Source organism: Microplitis mediator, chromosome 11, assembly GCF_029852145.1.
Source record: "Microplitis mediator isolate UGA2020A chromosome 11, iyMicMedi2.1, whole genome shotgun sequence".
Taxonomy (NCBI): domain Eukaryota; kingdom Metazoa; phylum Arthropoda; class Insecta; order Hymenoptera; family Braconidae; genus Microplitis; species Microplitis mediator.
Genome location: NC_079979.1, coordinates 20,245,131 through 20,269,772, shown reverse-complemented (window position 1 = coordinate 20,269,772; position 24,642 = coordinate 20,245,131). Strand labels below are relative to the sequence as shown.

At 32.9% G+C, this 24,642-nt stretch overlaps 7 protein-coding genes across 8 annotated transcripts; 2 read left to right on the top strand and 5 right to left on the bottom strand.

The window, feature by feature from the left end:
• The first annotated feature begins 1,202 nt into the window (after positions 1-1,202).
• On the top strand, positions 1,203-8,061 carry LOC130677240 (adenylate cyclase type 9). The gene is made up of 6 exons (XM_057483920.1): positions 1,203-1,800; positions 1,872-3,142; positions 3,228-3,658; positions 3,718-3,870; positions 3,948-4,147; positions 4,214-8,061. Exons 1-6 carry the CDS (start codon positions 1,532-1,534, stop codon positions 5,988-5,990), a joined length of 4,101 nt encoding a protein of 1,366 aa, XP_057339903.1. The 5' UTR covers positions 1,203-1,531; the 3' UTR covers positions 5,991-8,061.
• Positions 8,062-10,446: 2,385 nt separating this feature from the next.
• Positions 10,447-11,506, top strand: LOC130677427 (uncharacterized). The gene is made up of 3 exons (XM_057484187.1): positions 10,447-10,571; positions 10,632-11,138; positions 11,256-11,506. Exons 1-3 carry the CDS (start codon positions 10,524-10,526, stop codon positions 11,472-11,474), a joined length of 774 nt encoding a protein of 257 aa, XP_057340170.1. The 5' UTR covers positions 10,447-10,523; the 3' UTR covers positions 11,475-11,506.
• On the bottom strand, positions 10,669-16,491 carry LOC130677426 (chaoptin). Of its 2 annotated transcripts, XM_057484185.1 has the most exons (12): positions 16,337-16,491; positions 15,987-16,275; positions 15,718-15,888; positions 15,162-15,637; positions 14,876-15,095; positions 14,161-14,696; positions 13,705-14,095; positions 13,074-13,618; positions 12,528-13,007; positions 12,233-12,472; positions 11,932-12,167; positions 10,669-11,850 (listed from the first exon to the last, which is right to left on the bottom strand). In XM_057484185.1, the coding sequence occupies exons 1-12, from the start codon at positions 16,337-16,339 to the stop codon at positions 11,559-11,561; spliced, it is 3,879 nt and encodes a 1,292-aa protein (XP_057340168.1). In that variant the 5' UTR covers positions 16,340-16,491; the 3' UTR covers positions 10,669-11,558. The 2 variants fall into 2 exon arrangements, with proteins under 2 accessions (XP_057340168.1, XP_057340169.1); XM_057484186.1 differs by having other exon boundaries at positions 15,987-16,474.
• A 451-nt stretch (positions 16,492-16,942) lies between these two features.
• LOC130677026 (uncharacterized) lies at positions 16,943-17,814 on the bottom strand. The gene is made up of 2 exons (XM_057483544.1): positions 17,558-17,814; positions 16,943-17,482 (listed from the first exon to the last, which is right to left on the bottom strand). Exons 1-2 carry the CDS (start codon positions 17,723-17,725, stop codon positions 16,943-16,945), a joined length of 708 nt encoding a protein of 235 aa, XP_057339527.1. The 5' UTR covers positions 17,726-17,814.
• Positions 17,815-18,518: 704 nt separating this feature from the next.
• Positions 18,519-19,260, bottom strand: LOC130677463 (hymenoptaecin-like). Its single transcript, XM_057484234.1, has 2 exons — positions 19,010-19,260; positions 18,519-18,934 (listed from the first exon to the last, which is right to left on the bottom strand). The coding sequence occupies exons 1-2, from the start codon at positions 19,154-19,156 to the stop codon at positions 18,614-18,616; spliced, it is 468 nt and encodes a 155-aa protein (XP_057340217.1). The 5' UTR covers positions 19,157-19,260; the 3' UTR covers positions 18,519-18,613.
• Positions 19,261-20,906: 1,646 nt separating this feature from the next.
• LOC130677245 (hymenoptaecin-like) lies at positions 20,907-21,958 on the bottom strand. The gene is made up of 2 exons (XM_057483928.1): positions 21,692-21,958; positions 20,907-21,616 (listed from the first exon to the last, which is right to left on the bottom strand). The coding sequence occupies exons 1-2, from the start codon at positions 21,836-21,838 to the stop codon at positions 21,026-21,028; spliced, it is 738 nt and encodes a 245-aa protein (XP_057339911.1). The 5' UTR covers positions 21,839-21,958; the 3' UTR covers positions 20,907-21,025.
• Positions 21,959-23,266: 1,308 nt separating this feature from the next.
• On the bottom strand, positions 23,267-24,625 carry LOC130677242 (uncharacterized). The gene is made up of 2 exons (XM_057483922.1): positions 24,352-24,625; positions 23,267-24,277 (listed from the first exon to the last, which is right to left on the bottom strand). Exons 1-2 carry the CDS (start codon positions 24,496-24,498, stop codon positions 23,654-23,656), a joined length of 771 nt encoding a protein of 256 aa, XP_057339905.1. The 5' UTR covers positions 24,499-24,625; the 3' UTR covers positions 23,267-23,653.
• Positions 24,626-24,642: the final 17 nt, after the last annotated feature.

The following is a 24,642-nucleotide window of genomic DNA, read 5'->3' as shown; positions in this document are numbered from 1 at the left end:
TAAATTAAACATTTAACAGAGACTGTTATCTGTTAGGTGATCTGAATATTTTTACTCTCGTGAAATTAAAATTTTATTTTATGTTTGCCTCATACTATTATTTCATGATTTGGAAAATTTTTCGTCACCTTATTAATTCATTATGGTCGAATTTTCTTCGTGAGAAAATACGAATTCTGAAATATAATCGACTATGTTTAGATTACGGTATGTAATATACTATTAATAAAATACAAGAAAACATGTCTACTTCCAAGATCTCCCACATTTGTTTTAGACGGAGGCGTACCCGCGTCCTGTCCCATTCCCTAACTTGGTCATAATTCCTTATGGCAAATGGAATTCTGCAAACATATGTCCCACACATACCATGTAGCGATTTATATTTTTTTCACGAATGAGAAAATTTGATCTTTTTCCAGCATATATTCGACTTTTAAAATGGTAGAATTAGTAAAAAAAAACTCATTATTTGAGAAATCAATTAATTTCTTAAGGTATCTCACTGTTTTTCAATTTATTTAGCAACTTATGTTTAGCAAAAAAAAAGAAAATAAAAAAATTAAAACTGTCATAACTTTATGATTTATAATAACGAAAACTAAAATAACTGAGTCTTTTTTTAATTTGGAACCAAATAAAAATTTCGCGCCTAAAGTTTTTATACTACAAATGTATCGATTGATAACAACTATATCTCAAAATATATCGATTGTCTATATATAATTAAATAGAGTAATTAATTAAAAAAAAAATATTTCTTAAAAATGCACTCATTAGTTTCAAAATTTTTTAAATGCGAATTTTTTTGAATTTTTATATTTTCAATTATTTACTCTATTTATTAATAATTTTAAATTTGTCTGATGTCTGCTACATTCACACTCATTTTGAATCGCCTTTATTTTTTTAAAAATCGTGGCAAAAAAAGCCCGCGTTCAAACTCTCACCTGTTTTTTTAAATTACCAAATTTAAATACCTGATATTTCTTTTTTTAATTTAGAGTTTAATTGTCAGTTTTAATAATTAGTCTATTAAAAATTAATTTTCGTTTAAAAAAAATAAATACTTGATCCGCCATCTTTTGGCAGCGCCTCCTATTTCTTGGTAATTTCTCAAGATAAATTGTCGGTTATGTTTTTTATTGTCATTATTGACAAATCATTGTTATTATAAATTATAAAACACTATCATTATTATTATTATAACAATAATTCTGTTTATCATTCAGTCAATACTCGATTCCTAAAAATAAAATTAGGAACTCGAGTAAAATAATATAAATAACGTAAAGAAAGTCTAAATATAAACACTAGTGTGAAGAAAATAAGTCTGTGAATAATTGAGTTTACAATGATAATAATTTTTTAAATATTCAAACTCATCTTAATCAATGTCTGCCGATCATTAGTAATTAATAATTAATATTAAATAAAATGTACGACCTCGAATTAGTGTGTCAAGGATTTTAATTTAAATAATGACTGTGTAATATTTAAAAAATAAAAAGAACAAATAAATTAAGTCACAATGACTCCAGACAGAAAAAGAAGTTCGTCAGTTAGTTTCACACCTGGACGTGATGATAACGATAAGGATGAAATCCAGATATCATTGGCGCCGTACATACAAAATTATTTAGCACACAGTAGACAAGGTGCTGGATGTTGTGGTATAGGTCTTCCGATACCCTTTGAAAGAGCAGCAAGGCAATCATGGTGGAACCCCAAATTTGATTCCGAAATCCTGGAGGACCAGTACAGAAGAAGCGCTTTTCCACAACTACGTTTACGTTTCAGGTACTGGGCACTTTGCTTGTCATTAAAAAAATTTGTTTCATTGTAATTTTGATTGATTATTCATTTTCTAGATACGCATTGCTCTATATTCTTCTGATATCCCTGTCCTGGCTGATCTACTTCACAGTAACGGGACTGGAAAATAATAATCCGTCAACATGGCCGACGTCTTTGATAATATTTACAACAATAATAATAACAATGTCATCAGCACTGTACCTGACATACACGAAATACTACCGGTCGAATATGATGGCGACATCACTGGTAGTATCCAGCTTGCTCTGTGTCCTGTCATTGACATTCCTGGTCCTGGTACCTCCAGCAAGTGGGCTCACTCTTGTCGGACACTTTGCGCTGTGCGGAGAAATATTGTTACTTATTTACACAGTGATACCGCTGCCATTGTACGCAAGTATTGGTCTCTGTACCTTGTATTCAATTTTATTTGAAGTACTGACGGCTAATTTGTATTACAAGACTCCATACTCGAGTACAGAAAGCAACGGGAGAACTTCGACGATTGATTTCAACACGACGTTAATTATAAGAATACTGATGCAGATATCAATTCATATTATTGGTGTTCATATTTTGATAATGACGTTCGTGAGAATGAGAGGGACTTTTATGAAGGTGGGACAGTCATTGCTGGTGAGAAAGCAGCTGGAGATGGAGAAACAGTTGAAAGAAAAAATGATTCACTCGGTGATGCCGCCAAAAGTCGCTGACTGGTTGATGGAAGAGAGCGAGCGTGAAAGAGAGCGAGAGGACTCGCTGAAAAAGGGCTCGATACCTTCGAATAATACTGCAGACATCAGGTCGCTCTTCCGTCCGTTCAACATGCACTCGATGGAAGACGTCAGTATTTTGTTCGCCGACATCGTCGGGTTCACGAGAATGAGTTCGAACAAAACGGCAGAGGAACTCGTTGACATTTTGAATGATTTGTTCGAGAGATTTGACGACCTCTGTGTCCAGCATGGCTGCGAAAAAATATCTACGCTTGGTGATTGTTATTATTGTGTCAGCGGATGTCCGGAGCCGAGGTCAGACCACGCGAGATGCTGCGTAGAAATGGGACTGGCGATGATTGAAGCCATCAATCAGTTCGATATCGAGAGGAGAGAAGGTGTCAACATGAGAGTTGGTGTCCACACTGGGACTGTGCTCTGTGGGATCGTCGGGACCAAGAGATTTAAATTTGACGTCTGGTCTAATGACGTTAATTTGGCTAATAAATTGGAGAGTACGGGAAAACCTGGAAGAGTTCATATCAGCGAGAAGACTTTCAGTTTTTTGGGCGATGAATATCTGACTGAGGAAGGTGATAACGTCAAGGGTAGGTAAATAGTCAACTGATTTTTTTTTAGTTATAATAATTATTAAAAAAAAAAATAACTAATTAATTATCATAATTTTTACAGGAATTAAGACTTACTTCATCAAGGCACGAAAAGTTGATTTTCTCAATGAATTTATAACAAATGTAACGTCGCCTGCGAGCATATCGCCATTGATAAACGCTCGGCATCGACTAGCTTCCTACAATCAATCAAAATCAAAACATTATCTCCACATGGTGACAAATCCGAATAATTATAAAATAAAAGCAAATTCTTTGCCGAGTATTCTTGACTCTGAAAATGATTATGATGAACAAGTCAATGACAATGACAATGATAATGATAAGAAGGAAGATGTCAACAAAAGTCCGCTGTCGACAGCCAGCTGCGGTAAGAAAAAGACCCGTAGACCCTGGAGATATTTGCACAGGCAACGGACTACTGGTGACATGGACACTAGACCTGTGGAAGTTAAACCGGAGCTCGAAGCTGAACACAATGGATTTAATGGAGTAAGTATTTGATTGTTAATTTGTGTGTAAGATTTTTTACATTTATTTAAAAATTTTAGGTTGTTGTTGACGGGATAGAAATGGATCCAAATCCTGCGCCAGCCAGTCCGCTGTTACCTCGCGATGATGTTATGAGCCACTCGTCGTCCATTTGTAGTAGAAAGGACTCGGGGATACGAAGTAATAGTCGCAGAAGTAGCATACAGCAGCAGGTAATTTATTTTCGGTTAAATATTTTAGTTTCCACGAGAAATAATTTGACTGATACGATGGTTATTATTTATTTCAGCTGTTTCTCATGAATGGAATAGCACAGGGAGATTTACTAGGTCATCGGGTCAGTGGTTACTATACATCAAGTTCAACATTAAATTCACTTCAAGATCCTCCATCATCAGCACCTAATTTTCCATTTCCTCCAATACTTACTGACACATTTGGCGTCTGCTTTCATAAACTACGCAAACAGTCTGATCTTCAACTGATAAGGTATCAAATAACAGCAATTTTTTAATAAAAATAAATAATAAATTCTAAATCTAAAATAATTTATAGATGCGTGCAGGACAACGTAAGCTCTCAGAGTTCGTACTTCGTGACTCCACCCCTGTCGACAGTGACCCTCTTCTTCAAGAACAAAGAAATGGAAAAAGAGTACCGGGAGAACGCGCACAAGGCATCTGAAGCCTTGGGCGATAGTCCGCCGACCCTAGCAACCGCGAGGTTCAACACCTACTTCGACATTCTGGTATCCGCCCTAGTCTACACAGCGATCACCGCCTCGTTGTTTCTTCTCTGCAAGCCAACGAATTACTTCATAGTCTTTAGCGTGGTCGCAACTCTGATGCAAATCCTCGTGGTCGTGCTCTGCATCCGGCAACTAGTAGATCCCAACTCAATTTACGCAACTTACACCCAAATGATATTCAAATTCTTTACGAGATGGTACCCCTGGCATGGCTGCGGTGCGCTACTAGTTGGCCTGCCGATAATATCGATCCTACTCAACTTAACTTGCAACAACAACTACCGCGCGACGCTAATTGATTTCGAATATTACTACAGCTACCTCATGTTCGTCGGGTTGATACATTTCTGTAACTTTACCCAGTTAAATTGCTGGATGAAAAATTTTCTCGTAACTTTATCAGCAGTACTATTTATTACGCTTGTTATCAGTAATATTACTGTCAGTACATATCTCATTAAAAATGATATTTATTTACACAATAAATCAATCAACGGATTTTATAACTCAAAAATGAATCTCAGTATAAATGAAATAAAAAGATTACCGCGAAATATTATATCTGATAATCCAGTACCAATAGTGCCTGTACCAAATGATATTGATCAATTTACTGATAAAATATTACTGACAACAACCACTCAAAGTATATTAATTGTTAATGAATCGACAACAGTACCAACGACAACTATAAAGTCACCTGAAGAAATAATAATATCATATAGATCTGAATCATACAATGAACGTTTGTACAAACAAGAAATATTTCTTGATATTATATTGCTATTATTTTTGGTCTGGTTCTTGAACCGCGAGTTCGAAATAAGCTACCGGTTGAGTTTTCACGGTAACGCAGTCGCCGCGGGTGACAAAACGCGAGTCCAGGCAATGAAAAATCAGGCCGACTGGTTACTGCATAACATAATACCGAAATATGTCGCCGATCAATTAAAAACGACTGCCAAGTACTCGCAGAATCACAAAGCCGTGGGTATTATATTTGCGAGTATTGTTAACTTCAATGAACTGTATGACGAATCTTATTTGGGAGGCAAAGAGTATCTGAGAGTACTCAACGAACTGATTGGGGACTTTGACGAGTTGCTCGAGAAACCCGAGTTCAGTAACGTTGAAAAAATAAAGACTATTGGCAGCACTTTTATGGCAGCAAGTGGACTAAATCCCCAGGTCAGGCAGCAAAATGACCATGAGAATTGTCACTTGTTTCAGCTCATTGACTTTGCAGTCGCGATGCAAAAGGTTATTTATGATTTTAACAGAGATCTGTTGGGTTTTAAATTGATATTGAGGGTGGGTTTTAACTACGGAGACGTTACTGCCGGGGTCATTGGCGCCACTAAACTTTATTACGACATTTGGGGCGACGCGGTTAATATCGCGTCCAGAATGGACTCTACCGGAGTTCCGGGAAGGATTCAGTTCGCGAGCAACTGCGTGGATGTTCTGGATGAGAAGTACAAATTTGAACCCCGCGGTCAGGTTTATGTCAAAGGGAAAGATAATATGGACGTTTTCCTGCTGATTGGAAAAAAGGAAGATATTAATGGGACTGGGGTTATTTGAGGTTCGGAGAGACCTTCGGATTACCGGAGGAACTCGGTTTTCAAGTACGTCAAGGTTAAACTTGATCAAGCTGGGATACTTATGTATTTATGTGTAGGTAGCAGACATTTTGTTAAAGAAGAATTTGTTTAATATTTTATGAGCAGTTTTCCTGCAACGGGTGTCGTTTAGTTTTTCTTTATTAATTATTTTTTATTCTATTGGGAATCAAAGGTTGTAAATAAGTCTTGTAATTTTAAATAAACAGTTTAAATAATAACTGGCGAAATATTAACAAGATTGAAATTCAAGATGGTGGTACCATTGATAAAGATTATTTATAAAATCATACTTTAGTACACTTGAAGCAGATCTGTACGGAAATTTTTGTAAAACACGTTTGGAAGATAATGTAAAATATGCCTGCAGAGGTTCGCATGTAAAATCATTTTTTTTGGTACCATCTGGAGGCATACTATGAAATATTTTTCGCGCATGAGTTACGAATAATAATTTTTTACTGCTCAAGACTTTAAATAAATTAGGGACTATCTTTAAAGTGTAAAACTTGTTTATGCTTTGTATTAAGAAATTATTATAAACTTCTCCTGGAGAGAGAATGAACTTCAGAAGTCTCCCACTACCGAACATTTCTAAACTACGCATGTAAAAAAAAAGTGGGTTTACTCGAAGATTTAAAAAATGATAGTCTATGACTGCTAAATAAACGATAAATACAATATAGAGTAATTATATTAATTAAATGATATTTATTTTGAGATATTATATTTTTGAAGGAAAAAATTTATGTTTAAGTGGATAAATTTTTATTATTTTATAAATATTTAATCCGCTTATTTCAAGTACAAAATACGAGAGAGTTATTAATATTTATAGTTATAGTTATATATTTTTTTGTTTTATTTATTTTATCAATTAGTACATGTATGTTAATTTAAAATCTCTCGTATCGCAACGTGCACAAGATTACGAAACAAAAAAAAAATATTCATCGAACTACAGAAAAAAAGTTAATTTTCCTATGGAATTATTGCCGTATTTTATTATCAGTCTTATATATCTTTTTGTATACTTATATAATACAATACTTTTTAAAAAGTAAATACATATATGTAATAAATTTCGCTGTACAGTGAAGCATTCCAGCAAAATCGTGATCACTAAATAAAAAAAAAAAATTATTATAAAAAATGTCTAAAAATAAATTCGTGCCATAAATAAATTTTTTTAGGTAAAAAAATTGTATACGTGTTCATATCACAATCAATAAATAATAAGTATGTTAATAAATAAGTGCCTGTGTTGCCGAAAAATATGAATATTATGATATTTCTATCAACACTCCAAAGAACTAATAATAGTTATAATGAATTATTATTATATTGCATTTTTTTACATGCCAGTTGAACAATTATTGCCTTATATTTTATAAAAATTATTCATCTACGATAAATGTTTATATTTTTATTGATATTAATTAATACTATTATTTTATTGTACTTTCCTATTTAACTCAGGGGTGATTTGCCCATATCTCAAATAGAGTTTTAATAAATTTATATATATATATAAATATTATATATTATATCAATCAGGTATTACAGCCATCACACTATATGTCATTCTCTTTATAAAATATTATAATCGAAATACATAATACAAGCTCTGATACTAAAGTTCAGAAGATATACGCCGTATTTAAAACTATGAAATGTAATGAACCGATTTTATTGTTACTCATATTTTGTCAGCTTTGAATAAATAATTTTAAATTTAATTGTTGGTGTGTAAAACTCTATTGGAATGGTGACACGACCGATGATCCGAGGACAATTGATCCGTCGATAAAATGCGTGTAGCATGAAAAATTACGCCCTTTTTTCACTAATTTGTGTGTGAGTATATTTTTTATGTTACACGCATTTTATCGACGGATCAATCGTCGCAAGGATCAATTGTCGCGGATCAACGGTCAGGTAATCATTGGAATTGTTATAATTATAAAAATGTGTTTTGTTTGTAATTAATTATTGTCACTCTAAGGCTTGCATATTGATATTTATAATAAAAAAAGGCAAATTATAAAACTTATTCTATCGAGTATTTATTTCTTATGACCACAAATTTTTCCAGAAACATTCCTGACCGGTAAGTTAATATATATATAACTCATATCATTTTAACGGGCATTGAAGCTCCAGCGAATCCCGGTTGGTTTTTATTACCAGCAATTGTTTGGAAAGACAGACGCTTGCGTGGAGTATTTTTCGTCAGCACAACCTGGTCAGTATAATTTGTCGTTGACGTACTGGGATTCTGTCGTTTTGATAGAATTATTCTAGTATATTTCATTGGGGGCTGATTGGCTCCTGATTGTGGAGCTGAAGTTTGATTACGTGGTGCGCTGTGCCAGTTCACTGAAGATATCGTCGAATTTTGCCGGGAACAAAATAATAAAATAGTTAGATAGCGTTTACTCACATTTTCTATTGTTGAATACAAGAGTATTGGTCTGCTGTATTTTTTGACGGGCTTTGCATAAATAGAATATTAATGACGGCTGTATTCGTTTGTTGTACATAAAAAATGAATATCTATGGATAAAAAAAAAGATTAATTATTTAAGTTTATTTAGTAATATTTAAATTAATATTTTCTATTTGCGTGGAGTATTTTTCGTCAGCACAACCTGCAGTATAATTTGTTGTCGACATACTGGGATTCTGTCGTTTTGATAGAATTATTTTAGTATATTTCTAAAATTTGAAATGAGTATTCATTTCTTATTTATTTGGAGATGAAAATGTCATCAAAGGAGTTAGAAGCTCTAATAGTTGACTGAATAGCTGAAGAAATATTAGCCACTTTTGTGTTATGAGCTGCTCTTATTAATTTTCGTGATTCGAATCCACTTGGTTCGATCTTACCTGTTTTTACAATAATAATCAATTCTGTAATTTATTCAAAAAATTCTGTTTTGCTCCTAATTGATAACAATTATAAGTAATTTTATGACTAAGCGAAATTGTAACTATAATCTCCTTGTTTCAATTAATGCTTTAATTTCTTTTTTTTTATTAACTGACGAAATTTTGATACGGTTATGACCGTTGTAGGTCATTGAATATTTTCAAAAAGTGAGAAGCATTGTCTGAGAATGACTTTAAAAACATTATTGATTGATGGTTTGTCCATAAATTATTTACAACCCTAATATAAATGATTACCATATAATAACATCTAAAAATGATGTAAATTTGAATTATATTATATCCATTCTGAAACTTTCATTATATTTCACCTTGAAAAACTACAGCCAAATTGGGAGTCTCATCCCACTTGTCCAGCGTGAAAACGATTATTGATCCCGATCTCTGCAAGTCGATCGGGATAAGACATTAGACGAATTATACCAATGTGTACGGAGTAATTTGTAGTAAGATCAATGAAAGAAATCTATTCATCAAATTATGTGTCTTATAATAGTGTTTTTTTTTTAAATTTTTTTTTCTAGAATTCTTTGAAGAGAAAGGTCATGGTGCTGAGAAGACACATTGTAATAATTATCACAATAAAAAAAATTGAATTATTTTAGAGCACAGGAGAGGCAGGAACGCCGCAAAATGCTGAGTGCGGTGAAAAAAGATGTCAACTGAAAAGATGTAAGTTTTTTTGCTTTTAGAGTATATTTGTACAACTACTTTTCGATTGAAAAGTTCAGTTGTTTCAAATAATGATTATTAATTTCCTTTAAATGTTAAATTATATTTTACAATGGAATACAATATTGGGTATTTATTAGTTCTCGTCCAAGAACTTGTATCTAGTCAAAATTTCCTTTTTATATTTTACACAATAGAACTCTCGATAAGTAATGATCGGTCATATTAAGCATGGGCATATAAAATTCAAAAACCCACTATGACAATTGTAAAGACAATGTTGGCGTATTTAAAACTTCTAGGTAAATAGTCTGTGAGTGAAAAGTTGCGAGCGCTCTTCTGCTCCTAGCGTTGACTCGTAGAATTACTCAAAATTTATTTATTGTGCGAAACTCGAACGATCAAAATTAATTTTATCGACTCATCACATTATTTTCATTATTATTAAATAATAATACAAATGATAGTATTGTAAAAAAATCACCAAGTAATTCAATTTTTTTATAAAATCTTCTCGATGGGTTACATTTTTATTGAACGAGTACAAATAGCTTCAGATTTTATTCTTTTCTGGGAAAATTCTTAATTATAATCACATACTTTTTTTATCAGCCAGCCTTTATTTCAGCCATAAAAAATTGATACACAACATATAATTTAATTTAAAAAATAAACAAATAATTTAATTATTCAAATATTAAAAATTATTCTTTTTATTTGAATTCATTTCTTAATATTTTATTTATAACGTGAAGTTTGATAAAGATAACATTCATTTATTTTTTTGATATCAAGTAAATTAATCAAGAAGTTAATAAATATCGTAATTTATATTTATTATTAAAGTTTGTCAAAATCATCGGTCGTAATTATGGAAGCAGTAAATATGTCTGATAAAGAACTTGATGAAGCTATTTCAGTACGTATTTATCATAAGTAATGAATTGTAATAATTAATTACGTTAATTAATATTTGTAGAATCACTTGAAAAAACTTGAAGACATTGAAATGATGGGTAAATATACAGATAAATTAATAAAAACAAATTGTGATTTAAAGTTGAATGAATTTGACAACCGTAAATCTGGGGATTGGAACGAAAACTCGAGACCATTTGATACCAATTTATTATTAAACATTAATAACAATAACAAAATTAGTAATGCCGAATGGAAATGTAAAAATCTGTACAGTATTTCAAATCTTGATCCATGCAATAATTTATATTCTTATACTGAAACCACGTCTTTGTGTAAAATTAATAACCAAAGTGCTGATGAAGATGATAAATTATTCAAAGAAAACCAAGACAATCTATTCGAAAAACTACGAAATTATTTAATCGACTATCAAGAAAATGTTTTAGGAATATCTTCCTCAGAAGAATATACTTTTTCAGCGCTCATGAAAATAATGGGCCAAGCTATGGCTAAATCACTACTCGCGCTATTTTATTTTATCGTGAATGTTATTCCAATGACGCTGGTTCGTCTACTTATTTATTTTCTAAACTCTTCAAAAGATTTATCATTTATTAAAAAAAATTGATAAATCTCCCGCGTAAAATAATAATAGACTATTAATTTAAAAAATTTATTTTAGATACTTTTATTCATTTTGCGTTTTATTTTGGACAAAACACTGGACATAAAAAAAACAAAAGACCGCCAAGAGATGGCTATTAAAATAATGCTCTTGGGACTGCAGCTCGCGTTCGTTTATCTGAGTCTCACATTTATAGTGGGACTTATTTGGCTGCCAATATTGCAAATGATCTTACGTATTGTTTCCTGCTGTACAATTGACCCGTACAGCAATTAAAATTATTTGACAATCGCTCTTTTTTTTTTTTTATACACAATTACTTTTATAGTAATTATCAAATAAACTCGAAATTTTTCATCTTCAGTTTAGATTTCTAGCCGCAATAATTAAGATAATTAGTACAAATAATTTCGGCGCTTGATAAGAAGGAGCCGCCGACCAGCCGCACTCGATATCTGCCTTGAGAGCTTGGATTACTGACATGTTATTTTTATTAGCACAGAAACTCTCGCGTAAATCGTCATCCCAACCGTTGTCCCAGCAGCTGTATTCATTTTCTTCGTCACGTTCAAAGTCGTACTGATGAAGCGGGTAAGTATTACATCTGTCTTCTTGATACTGTCTGTGTTTTCTTTGCCAGCCTTCAATCCATCTGTAATATTATTATTTAATTATTAATTAACACGATTTGTTTTTTAAAAAATTATCGAATATTAATACTATATAAATATACCCTATTTCACAGTCACAAGTAACGGCGCTTCCTTGCATTCGTAATCGCATTAAAAATTTTTTATCCGTTGCCCCGGGTCTGTAACCGTTTGATGGATTTTCAAGTGTCTTAAGATCATTGTTATGTAGATCGACAGTTATATTGCGTACTGTGCGTGCATTTTCAAATAATTTTCTCGGTACTTTACTGACAGAGGTATTGTAGAGACCGAAATGAAGATGCGGACTTCGCATTCCCTAATTTTAAAATAATGTATTAATTAATAATGAAATTTAAAAATATTAATTACTAATTAATATACTTGTAAAATATCAGTGTCAATGGTTTTCAAATTTCGCCCAGTAAAAGTAAAATTTGACAATTTAACGGGAAATCTTCCTTTCATTTCTTTCTCCAAAGTTGTCTCGTTGTGTATATCGACATGTAAATTTTTCAGCCCGTGGTTGTACTCAAGAAGATTGGGAATATTGAAATTTTTAATTGTTGTGTAAGCAGTGATATGAAGAGTTTGAAGTTTAGACGCTTTGCAAAATGCTCCTGCCTGAATAAATTCAATTTATTTTATTTTATTTAATGATATTAATTATTTTTTTTACCTCAAAAGTTGATAACGGAAGATGACGAATATCCAGTTCGATGAGACTGTCAGCAGGTCCTAAGAAACTGGTGTTGGATACGGTCGTGATGGGATTGTATGCGAGATTGAATGATTTTAGTTCGAAAAGTGTGTGAGTGATAAGAGGGACGACTGTCAGGTCGTTGTGACTGAGATCAAGATGATGTAGGGAGGACAGATTTGATGCCAGTTCAGCTGGAATTGATGCGAGTTCGTTGTTTGACATGTAGAGAGTCCGTAGATGACGGAATGGAAGTTCGGGGATAGTCAGGAGCGAGATGTTACTGAGACCGAGAGTCAGTAGTGAGTCATCTAGACCGAAAAAAGTGCGCCCGTGATTCTCGAGAATCAGTTGTTTATTATTGCTAAGATCCAGGTACGTTAGGTGATGAAGTTCTGTGAAAACAGCATCATCTAGACGGACTAGTCTGTTGTAAGACAAATCTAAATACGTAAGACTCTGAAATGGTATTATTGGTAATTAATTAAATATATTAATTAAATAGATGTAGTATAGATAACTTACACGGAATTTATTCATAGAATCAGCGATATTGATGCTTGATAAATAATTCCATGAGAGATCAAGGATTGAAATAGAAGCTGCTGCTACACCGGCAATTGGTTTCGTTGGCAGTCGCATAAATTGATTGTTAGAAAGATCAAGACTCTCGATATTCGCATCATTGAAAAAATTATCTGGCAAAATACGGAGTCTGTTGAATGATAGATCTAGTATTCGTAATTTTTTTAAGCTTCGGAGAGTTTCCGGGGGAATGTCCACAATATTGTTGTGGGACAGCAGTAGGACTTGGATATTTTTAGTGTTGCGGAAGCAATCAAAGTCTATATCAATAAGATCATTGTGACGCAAATCGAGCCACTGGAGATGCGGCAAGTTTCCAAACACCGCTTGCGACATGTTTACTATTTCATTGTGAGATAAATACAAATGAGTCAATGCGTACTCCACTGGACGGAAATAATACTTCATTATTTCCGTGATGTTGTTGTGACTTAGATCCAACACGCGGATATTTGATTGCAATGTCCCTCCCATATTGAAATACACTACAAATATAAATAAAAATAATCATTGCTTTTTTTTGGTTGATTTTTTTTTCCCAGATAGAATCATAATTATAATCAAAACTTACTACTCGTAGCTGGTGTGAAACTCGAGCTATTTATTTCCAATTTAGTTATTGAGTTATGACTCGCGTTAACTTTAAAAGAAGCGAGAGTTCCTACTTGATCAAACCACGCAAAATCAAATTCATTCATTTTATTGTAAGCTAAATCCAAAAATTCAAGGTCTGGCAAATTTTGAAAGGCCTCGTCTACAATACTTTTAATTTTGTTACCGCGTAAATTGACATACTTGAGACGGTTCATGTTCATAAATGCACGTCGTTCTATTTTATCAATATTATTGTCTTGCAAATTCAAAAATGTCATTAACGATAAATCGACAAATGTATGAGTTTGCAAATTTGTAATATGATTGAACGCAAAATCAACTTCTTCTAGTGTCGAGTGTATGTCGCCCTACAATTTAAATTAAAATGAATAAAAATATTATTTGTAATAGAAAAAAATTATTAGGAACTTACTTGAAAAGTTCCTTTACGTATTTCAGTTATTTCATTATCTTGTAATTCAATTCTCCTTATTCGTTTCAAAAAATGAAAGGAAGTATCGGGCATTGAACGAATTTTGTTATTACTTAGATCAAGATACTGCAAGTTTGTCAAAGATTTGAATGGTTTACTAGGCAGTTCGCTTATGGAACTAGACAACCCATGAGCAAATTTAAGTGTCAGCAGAGAATGTCCCACTTCGGAAAACGCTTCATCGTCAATTGAAGAAATAGAATTTTCCGAAAAATCTAAATATTTTATTCCTCTGACGTGGGTGAATGCGTGACCCTTAATGCTGTTGAGATTACTGCGTGTAATACGCAATTCTTTAACGTCAATACCAAATTCAAGAAAGTCATTCGCCGATAATGAGTCTTGTGACAATTTTGACAGAGCGAGAAAACGGAGATTGCGCATTTGTCGTAAATCTTGAAGAGATATGGCTGCATTTAGTCGACCACTCAGATCTAAATTGTACAGCGAGTACTGGAAGCCAGTGAATACTTCGACTGAAAATAAAATCCATTAATTTTAAATCTTATGCCCTTGGCATATAATTAATTTGCCTTGTAAATAAAAAGCGGGATTTAAATATATGAATTTTTATTTTACCGCTGGGCTCATTCCGTCTATTTATTTACAATAATTATTAATGATAATAATAATAAATAAGTTTTTGATAACAAACCTGGCGAAAAAGTTGTTATTTTGTTGTCCTTAAATATTAATGTCCTTAAAAAATCAAATTCTTGAAATATATTTTGCTGCAACTCTGTAATATTGTTTCCTGATAAATCTAAAAGCTCTAACGATGATTCAAGTCCGCGTAATGAAGATGAGTCAACTTCTTTCAATTCACAATCCGTAAAATAAAGTTCCTTTATTTTAGAATCTCTGAATGCGCCATCCTAAAAAAATTACCATTAAGATCAATGACGATCTAAATTTTTTTTTTGTCAAATAAAATTCTTCACCTCAATTTCCATCAAAGGGTTTCCACTCATATAAGTTTTATTAACTCGGAAAAAATGTTGAAATGATCCCGGTGGCAGAACTTCTATTTGATTGTAATCAAGACGAAGTGTATCAAGAGAAATTTGTACCCCGCGGATTTCGGCTTCCATTTGCGGTTGTATGACCCGTGCAATTCGATTGTAGCTGAGATCCAGTACTTTCATGTGCTTTAACGTCGACAATTGACTGTAAGGTATCATCGTCAACTGATTCCCGTTCAAATACAGCTGGGCCAAATGGGCCATTCCATCCCGGAAGACCGAGGAGTCTATTTCCTTGAGACTGTTCTCCCGCAAATCAAGAATTTCGAGATAACTAAGTCCCGAAAAGGCATCCGCGGGCAATTTGTCAATGTGATTTTTACCAAGACGCAATGTGTGCAAAGAATTTTCAAGACCTCGCCAATTATCTGCGGCTATCGTTGATATCTGGTTACCTAAAAGTAACAACATCGATAACAAAAAAATAGTAACAGTAATAAACCGTAAAAATTAATAAATTTATTTATTTATTAACCAGTCAGGTCGAGAATTTTGAGTTTCTGTAAATGGCGAAACGATTTACTGGGTACTTGAACTAATTGATTGTATGGTAATTCAAGTTCCCATAATGATCTTTCAAGCCCTAGAAAGGCTTCGTCTGGTATATCAGCCAGCGGATTATATCGGATTTGTAAATTATAAAGGCCTAGAATATAAAACAGATAAATAAACACCCGATCAATATATGTATATATCTATATTAAATGCTTAGATTATTAATAAATAAAACGATGACACACTTACCCGTATTCATGAGGAATTGAGGCTGGAGCTGTCGCAACCCATTATTGCCAAGCTGAAGTATAAATACTTTTGACGAGTTAATAGGCTCGGGAATCCGCGACATGGGAACGTTTTCGCAATTAACGATCCCCAGATCAGGGATCGCTTTCGAGCAGGTGCACAGAGGGTTGAAAAAACACGGGGGATATTGGACAGGCAATTCATGCATTCTTACCATCGATGCCCAAAACATCAGCACCAGTGTTATGATCATCATAACGTATCCCATTTTAAAGAACACAAACAAGTTCTGAAATTTATTTTATTATTTATTTGAATCAACGTAAAACCAATTGACGATAGTTAATTACCATGATAAATTTAAAAAAAACTGAACAGATTTAGCCGACAATTAAATTCGAACTGATGTTAAATTTGAATTTGACGATGAGGACAAACAGTGGGCACTTTCTTCCAGGTGCAACGCGTGACTACTGACCAACGTTGATAATAATGAAGGGGCTTCTTGAGCTATCTGGCAGTTTTGGTGCTTCTCTTTACGCGATTATAAGCCTTGCAAATACATATACTCCATTAAAACCCAGCACTCACGAATATTTCATTAGCATTGGATTGCGAGAGAGCACAATGTAGCCGAGCTTTTATCGTTTTGACTGACGTATTTTTTTAAAATTATTTCCGCGACACAATTTTTCTATTGCTCAAGGCTAAAGTCTATTCAATCGATGTTTTATTTATTTTTATTATTATTTTTATTTGCTCTTACAATGGAGAGTAATAAAAAAAATTCAGAGGGTTGTAAAAGAAACTGGATTAGCATTTTGTGGAAGAGGCTCGATAATTGAAACACGCGAATGCAGACAATTAGATTATTTATTATGAAATTTGAGTATTTTATTTGAGTAATTCATTGATACAAAATGTAAATAATATTTATTGGTTTAATATAAAATTAATTACTCTTTAAGTTGTTGGTTGATGTCACGTCGCCATTTCATTCCGAATCCGACTCCAAAGCTGGGTACCATCTGGCCACCGGGATATCGCGTGATTTCAGTTCCCGCTCTAAAATTTGTATTCTCGTTAGGAGTGTATTCGTAATTAACTCCTGCGCGGGAAGTGAAATGATCGAAATCGGGAGTCGAAACTCCCACATGGGCACTGAGATTTGATGTGTCATCGGAATAAATTTTCTGACTGTAATCCAAACTACTGATCGCTGGTCCCCGTTCAGGTTTAATAACTGACAGATCCAATGATCGTTGAGGTTCGCGATCAAACTTCATTTCGGAACCGACCCCAAAATTGGGATCCATCCGGTCACCAGATGACTGTTTGAAATCAGGGAAAGAAACTCCTTCGAGGGCGCTGAGTTTCGAATAATCATCAGAAAAAATTTTGTGATTGTAGTCCAAGTTTAATTGCGGCAGACCATGTTCAGGTTTGAGCACCGACTCGTCAACTGATCTTTCGGGTGAGCGACGGACTCTGGAGTTCTTTAAATAAAGTAATTCATGTTAATTAAATAATTGCATTCAAATAAAATAAAAATTTTTAATTAAAATACTTACAGATGGCCATCTGGGAGCAGGAGAAGGATTATATGGCGATGGCAAATCGATTGGCGGTCTAGGATATCCACCTCTTGGCCTCGGAAGTCCACTTTCTGGTCTTGGAACAAATGGTTGAGCCTCAACGTAAACCAATGCGACAAACAATCCAATTACTACAAACTTCATTTTTATTTTTATGCTTTAACTTTAATCTATTGATTATTTGAACTCAAAAATAATAATTATTATTATTATTGAAGTGTCTTTGGTACTTGGCTTCACGATAATGATGCTCTAGAAGGGAACTCGACCCTTTTTATACTCGGCAATAGAAAAAAAAGTCTTATCACAACTAATAAATTAACAGTTTTTAAAAATCGGGGAATCCTGGTCCCATTAATAATAAATTCAAAATTTATTATCAACCACATTTTTTTTATTCATAATTTTATCATCACAGTAATTCTCACGTAGGACAATTTTTATCAGTCAGGGAGTCCCAATAGAATCGTCATTAATAATTCAATTATCTGTATATATTATCACTCATATTTATACATATATGTATGATTTATAAATATGAGAAAAATAAGCGCTCCCCCTCATTTTATCTCAAAAAAGACGTCTCGGAAAAAAAAATCTCAAGGAAAACATCTCATGGTGATAATAACGACAAAAACATCTCATATTTTTACATTGAGATACTAGTGACTGAAATATTTATCACCTGATATATTTTGACTGAGATGTTTTTGCAATAAAAAAAAATTAACTTCTGTAAAAATAATACATTCTGAAGTAGTAAATCAATAAAAATTATTACATTATTAATTCCATATTTAAGTTGAAGAATGACTTTCTTGACAGGAAAAAATCGAAATTTATTTACAGTACTCCAAAAAAAAACCAGAGGATTGTAAAAGAAACTGGATTAGCATTTTGTGGTAGAGGCTCGATAATTTAAACACGCGAATGCTGACAACTAGATTATTTCTTACGAAATTTGAGTATTTTATTTAAATAATTTATTGATACAAAATATAAATAATATTCATTATTTTAATAGAAAATAAATTATTCTTCAATTTCACGTCGGAATCGCATGCCGAATTGGGCTCCAAAGCTGGGCTCCATTCGGCCAGTGGGTAATCGTTGGAGTTCAGTTTGCGCTCTCAAATATGTATCCTTGTTAGGATTCCATTCGTAATTTACTCCTGCACTAGGGTTAAAATGACTGAAATCTGTGGACGAAACTCGTCCATGGGCGCTGAGACTCGATGTGTCATCGGTGAAAAGTTTTTGATTGTAATCCAAATTAACTTGGGCTGGTCCCTCTCCAGGTTTAACTACTGACGCGTCGACTTCTCCTTGAGGTGAGCGACGGAATCTGTAGCCCTTTAATCAAAGTAATTTATTTTAATTAAATAATTGCATTCAAATAAATTAAAAATTTTTAATTAAAATACTTACAGATGGCCATCTTGGAGGTCCAGGATTGAATGGTGGTATCGGATAATTTATTGGTGGCCTAGGAACTCCATTTCCTGGTCTTGGAACAAACGATTGAGCCTCAACGTAAACTAATGCGACTAACAATCCAATTAATACAAACTTCATTTTTATTTTTATGCTCAAACTTTAATCTGTTGATTATTTAAACTCAAAAAGAATAATAATTATTATTATTAGTATTGAAGTGTCTTTGCTACTTAGCTTGACGATACTGATGCTCTACAGAACAATTCGAGACTCTTTTATACTCGGCAATAAGAAACATAAGTCTTTTTGCAACTAATGAATTTGCAGTTTTTATAAATCGGGGAATCCTGACTTCATTAATAGAAAGTTCAAAATTTATTATCAATCGCATACTTTTTGTTTATAATTTTATCCTCATAGTTATTCCCACGCGGGACAATTGATAACCGCTAGGGAGTCCCACTAGTTTCGTCATCAATATTTCATTCATCTGTATGAACATTATTACTCATATTCACATATATGTATAATTTATAAATATGACAACAAAGAACGCTGACCCGCACAAAGGTGAAAATTTTTTCTTGATTATTATTTAGTTTTATTGTTTCCCTACCAAAAAAATCCATGTAAGATTACACGGGAACCCATAGAAATCCATATAGAAAAGTATGGATTTACGTAAGAATTTATAGGAATTAAGATAGGAGTGTACGAATTTATATAAAAATTCATATAGAAAACCATGGGTATTTGGATTCCTGAATGGGAAATCCACATAGAAAACTGTGGGTTCCTGGATTCCCACGTAGGAACTTGATTTAGAACCTTGGATATGGATTTCAATATGGGAAACTCATATAGGAATCTGGGTTTCTATATTAGTAATTTCTATAGATTTCGGGCTATCTGGATTCCAATCTCTATCGTCTATTGATAATACACACATATGAATAAAAGAACAGATTAATATTCTATTGGCAGGATATTTTGTAACAAAAAAATGATTAAGTGATGCTCTTTATATCAGTATTTGTAATAAGTTATTGATTTATTAATTAACTCAAGAAGTATTAGATCTTTGCAAAAATTATAAATAGTTTTAATAAAAAACTAAATTAGGAATCGTACAAAGGTATTGTAATCCAGGAAAATTTATGAAAACACATGCATTTTATGATGTTTGTATTACCAACGAGTCGTTTTTTGCTAATTTTCCTAATTCCTAATCCAGAAAAGATTCACATATAGATTTTGACATAATGCAGACTCCCATGCGAAGCCATGGTAAAAATCCATATGGGGATCCATATACTAGATTCACATATGAAGTTGGCATAGTGTGGATTCCTATAGGAACCTATGTAAAAATCTGTATCGGGATCTATACTGGATTCATATAGAAACCATATGGGAATCCATCCGAAAACGTCATGTGAGAACCCACATAGGAATCGAGGCTGGATTCCCACATGGATTTTTTTGATAGGGACAACACTTTCCATCAGATTTCGAGATTATTTAACTGATAAGTAATACTATTAGTTAATTAACGTGATTAATTAATTTAATAAACACACAATTAATTTATTTATTAATATATTTTATTGAATTAGAAAATTATATTACATATTTTTTTTAATAATTAACGGTCACCAAAATAATTAAGTTTAAAAAATGACATTTTAAAATATTTTTGTCTATAAAAAATACATTATTATTGAATGCATTATTTATATTCAATTAATTGTTATTAATATAGATGAGAATTAACATTATAAATTGTAAAATAATTTATACATATATTTTAAGTTGACATAAAAGAAACTGGATTAGCATTTTGTGGAAGAGGCTCGATGATTGAAACACGTGAGTGCAGACAATTAGATTATTCATTACGAAATTTAAGTATTTTATTTGACTCATTTATTAATACAAAATGTGAATAATATTTATTGGTTTAATATAAAATAAATTACTCTTTAAGTTGTTGGTTTTGAAATCACGTCACCATTTCACTCCGAATCCAACTCCATAGCTGGGTACCATCCGGCCACCGGGAGATCGCGTGATTTCAGTTTTCGCTCTAAAATTTGTATTCTCGTTAGGAGTGTATTCGTAATTAACTCCTGCATTGGGAGTGAAATGACTGAGATCAGGGGAAGAAAGTTTTCCGTGAGCACTGAGTTTCGAATTATCATCAGAAAAAATATTCTGGTTGTAGTCCAAGTTCAATTGCGGTTGTCCATGTTCAGATTTGGTCACTGATCCGTCCACTGATCCTTGGGGTGAGCGACGGAATCTCATCCCGAATTGGGCTCCAAAGCTGGGCTCCATACGGCCAGTGGGTAATCGTTGGAGTTCAGTTTGCGCTCTTAAATATGTATCCTTGTTAGGATTCCATTCGTAATTTACTCCTGCGCTGGGGTTAAAATGACTGAAATCAGTGGACGAAACTCGTCCATGGGCACTGAGACTCGATGTGTCATCGGTGAAAAGTTTTTGATTGTAATCCAAATTAACTTGTGCTGGTCCCTCTCCAGGTTTCACTACCGACGCGTCGACTTCTCCTTGAGGTGAGCGACGGAATCTGTAGCCCTTTAATCAAAGTAATTTATTTTAATTAAATAATTGCATTCAAATAAATTAAAAATTTTAAATTAAAATACTTACAGATGGCCATCTGGGAGGTCCAGGATTGAATGGTGGTATCGGATAATTTATTGGCGGCCTAGGAACTCCATTTCCTGGTCTTGGAACAAATGATTGAGCCTCAACGTAAACTAATGCGACTAACAATCCAATTAATACAAACTTCATTTTTATTTTTATGCTTAAACTTTAATCTGTTGATTATTTAAACTCAAAAAGAATAATAATAATTATTATTATTATTGAAGTGTCTTTGCTACTTAGCTTGACGATACTGATGCTCTACAGAACAATTCGAGACTCTTTTATACTCGGCAATAAAAAAATAAGTCTTATTGCAACTAATAAATTTGCAGTTTTTATAAATCGGGGAATCCTGATCCATTAATAGAAAGTTCAAAATTTATTATCAATCGCATACTTTTTATTTATAATTTTATCCTCATAGTCATTCCCACCCGAGACAATTGATAACCGCTAGGGACTCCCACTAGTTACATCATCAATATTTCAATCATCTGTGTATACATTATCACTCATATTTGCATGTATGTATTATTTATAAATAGGAAAACAAAGAACACTGACCCGCTCAAAGGTGTCAATTCTTTTTTTATTATTATTTAGTTTTATTGTTTCCCTACCAAAAAAATCCATGTAAATTTACATGGGAACCCATAGGAATCCATATAGGAGAGTATTGATTTATGTAAGAATCCATAGGAATTAATATAGGAGTGTCAATTTATACAAAAACCCATATAGAAAACCATGTGTATCTGGATTCCCATATGGGAGTGGGTTCCTAAATTCCCATGTACGAACTTCACATATGAACTTGGATATATGGATTTCTTTGTGAAAAATTCATACAAGAATATGGGTTTCTATATGAGTAATTTCTATAGAGTCCGGGCTGTCTCGATTTCTATGTCTTTCGTTTATTGATAATACGCACATATGAATAAAAGAACAGATTAATATTTTATTGGCAGGATATTTAAAAAAAAAAAAGATTAATTGATGCTCTTTACATCAGTATTTGTATTAAGTTATTGATTTACTAATTAACTCGAGAAATATTTCACCTTTGTAAAAATTACAAATAATTTGAAGGAATCACTAAATCACGAATTGTGCAACGGTATTGTATTCCAGGATAGTTTATGAAAACACATGCATTTTATGATGTTTGTATCAACAACGAGACGCTTTTTGCTAATTTTCTTAATTCCTAATCCATAGAAGATTCACATATGAATTTTGACACGATGCAGACTCCCATAGAAAATCATCGTGAAAATTCACATGGGAATTCATACTAGATTCGCCTATGGAGTTGGCATGGTGTGGATTTCTATTGAATCCCATGTGAAAATCTGTATCGGGATCTATGCTGGACTTCTACAGGAAACCATATGGGAATCTATCCGAAAACGCTACGTGGGAACCCATATAGGAATCTAGGGTGGATTCACATATGGATTTTTTTTATAGGGACAACACTTTCAATCAAAATTCGAAATGATTCAATTAATGAATAATACTATTAGTTAATTAAAGTAATCAATTAATTAAATAAACAAAAAAATTGAATTGTTTATTAATATATTTTATTGAATAAGAAAATTATTTTACATATATTTTTTTAATAATTAACAGTCACCATAATAATTAAGTATAAAAAATGACATTTTTCAAGTATTCGTCTCTATAGAAACTAAATTATTATTAAGTAAATTATTTGTATTCAATTAATTGTAATTAATATATCAAAATTGACAATATTGATTGTAAAATAATTTATGCATATATTTTAAATTGACGTGAAAAAACTGGATTAGTATTTTGTGGAAGAGGTTCGATGATTGAAACACGTGAATGCAGACAATTAGATTATTTCTTACGAAATTTGAGTATTTTATTTGAATAATTTATTGATACAAAAAATAAATAATATTTATTGGTTAAATAGAAAATAAATTATTCTTCAGGTTGTTGGTCTTCAATTTCACGTCGGAATCTCATCCCGAATTGGGCTCCAAAGCTGGGCTCCATCCGGCCGGTGGGTAATCGTTGGAGTTCAGTTTGCGCTCTTAAATATGTATCCTTGTTAGGATTCCATTCGTAATTAACTCCTGCGCTGGGATTGAAATGACTGAAATCAGTGGACGAAACTCGTCCATGGGCGCTGAGACTCGATGTGTCATCGGTGAAAAGTTTTTGATTGTAATCTAAATTAACTTGTGCTGGTCCCTCTCCAGGTTTAACTACCGACGCGTCGACTTCTCCTTGAGGTGAGCGACGGAATCTCATCCCGAATTGGGCTCCAAAGCTGGGCTCCATTCGGCCAGTGGGTAATTGTTGGAGTTCAGTTTGCGCTCTCAAATATGTATCCTTGTTAGGATTCCATTCGTAATTAACCCCTGCGCTGGGATTGAAATGACTGAAATCTGTCGACGAAACTCGTCCATGGGCGCTGAGACTCGATGTGTCATCGGTGAAAAGTTTCTGATTGTAATCCAAATTAACTTGTGCTGGTCCCTCTCCAGGTTTAACTACCGACGCGTCGACTTCTCCTTGAGGTGAGCGACGGAATCTGTAGCCCTTTAATCAAAGTAATTTATTTTAATTAAATAATTGCATTCAAATAAATTAAAATTTTTAATTAAAATACTTACAGATGGCCATCTGGGAGGTCCAGGATTGAATGGTGGTATCGGATAATTTATTGGCGGCCTAGGAACTCCATTTCCTGGTCTTGGAACAAACGATTGAGCCTCAACGTAAACTAATGCGACTAATAATCCAATTAATACAAACTTCATTGTTATTTTTATGCTTAAACTTTAATCTGTTGATTATTTAAACTCAAAAAGAATAATAATTATTATTATTGAAGTGTCTTTGCTACTTAGCTAGACGATACTGATGCTCTACAGAACAATTCGAGCCTCTTTTATACTCGGCAA

What these genes read in the sequence shown, in the direction of transcription:
- LOC130677026 (XM_057483544.1), bottom strand. Translation starts at nt 17,725, where the DNA reads ATGAAGTTTGTAGTAATTGGATTGTTTGTCGCATTGGTTTACGTTGAG. An exon ending in CTGCTCCCAGATGGCCATCT is followed by an intron (nt 17,483 to 17,557) that starts GTAAGTATTTTA and finishes CTTTATTTAAAG; the next exon opens with AACTCCAGAGTCCGTCGCTC.
- LOC130677245 (XM_057483928.1), bottom strand. Translation starts at nt 21,838, where the DNA reads ATGAAGTTTGTATTAATTGGATTGTTAGTCGCATTAGTTTACGTTGAG. An exon ending in GACCTCCCAGATGGCCATCT is followed by an intron (nt 21,617 to 21,691) that starts GTAAGTATTTTA and finishes CTTTGATTAAAG; the next exon opens with GGCTACAGATTCCGTCGCTC.
- LOC130677463 (XM_057484234.1), bottom strand. Translation starts at nt 19,156, where the DNA reads ATGAAGTTTGTATTAATTGGATTGTTAGTCGCATTAGTTTACGTTGAG. An exon ending in GACCTCCAAGATGGCCATCT is followed by an intron (nt 18,935 to 19,009) that starts GTAAGTATTTTA and finishes CTTTGATTAAAG; the next exon opens with GGCTACAGATTCCGTCGCTC.
- LOC130677240 (XM_057483920.1), top strand. Translation starts at nt 1,532, where the DNA reads ATGACTCCAGACAGAAAAAGAAGTTCGTCAGTTAGTTTCACACCTGGA. An exon ending in GAAGTAGCATACAGCAGCAG is followed by an intron (nt 3,871 to 3,947) that starts GTAATTTATTTT and finishes TATTTATTTCAG; the next exon opens with CTGTTTCTCATGAATGGAAT. An exon ending in TCTGATCTTCAACTGATAAG is followed by an intron (nt 4,148 to 4,213) that starts GTATCAAATAAC and finishes AATAATTTATAG; the next exon opens with ATGCGTGCAGGACAACGTAA.
- LOC130677242 (XM_057483922.1), bottom strand. Translation starts at nt 24,498, where the DNA reads ATGAAGTTTGTATTAATTGGATTATTAGTCGCATTAGTTTACGTTGAG. An exon ending in GACCTCCCAGATGGCCATCT is followed by an intron (nt 24,278 to 24,351) that starts GTAAGTATTTTA and finishes CTTTGATTAAAG; the next exon opens with GGCTACAGATTCCGTCGCTC.
- LOC130677426 (XM_057484185.1), bottom strand. An exon ending in TACGTAAAGGAACTTTTCAA is followed by an intron (nt 14,096 to 14,160) that starts GTAAGTTCCTAA and finishes TTTAAATTGTAG; the next exon opens with GGCGACATACACTCGACACT. An exon ending in TTCCGTTATCAACTTTTGAG is followed by an intron (nt 12,473 to 12,527) that starts GTAAAAAAAATA and finishes GAATTTATTCAG; the next exon opens with GCAGGAGCATTTTGCAAAGC.
- LOC130677427 (XM_057484187.1), top strand. Translation starts at nt 10,524, where the DNA reads ATGGAAGCAGTAAATATGTCTGATAAAGAACTTGATGAAGCTATTTCA. An exon ending in AACTTGATGAAGCTATTTCA is followed by an intron (nt 10,572 to 10,631) that starts GTACGTATTTAT and finishes TAATATTTGTAG; the next exon opens with AATCACTTGAAAAAACTTGA. An exon ending in ATGTTATTCCAATGACGCTG is followed by an intron (nt 11,139 to 11,255) that starts GTTCGTCTACTT and finishes AATTTATTTTAG; the next exon opens with ATACTTTTATTCATTTTGCG.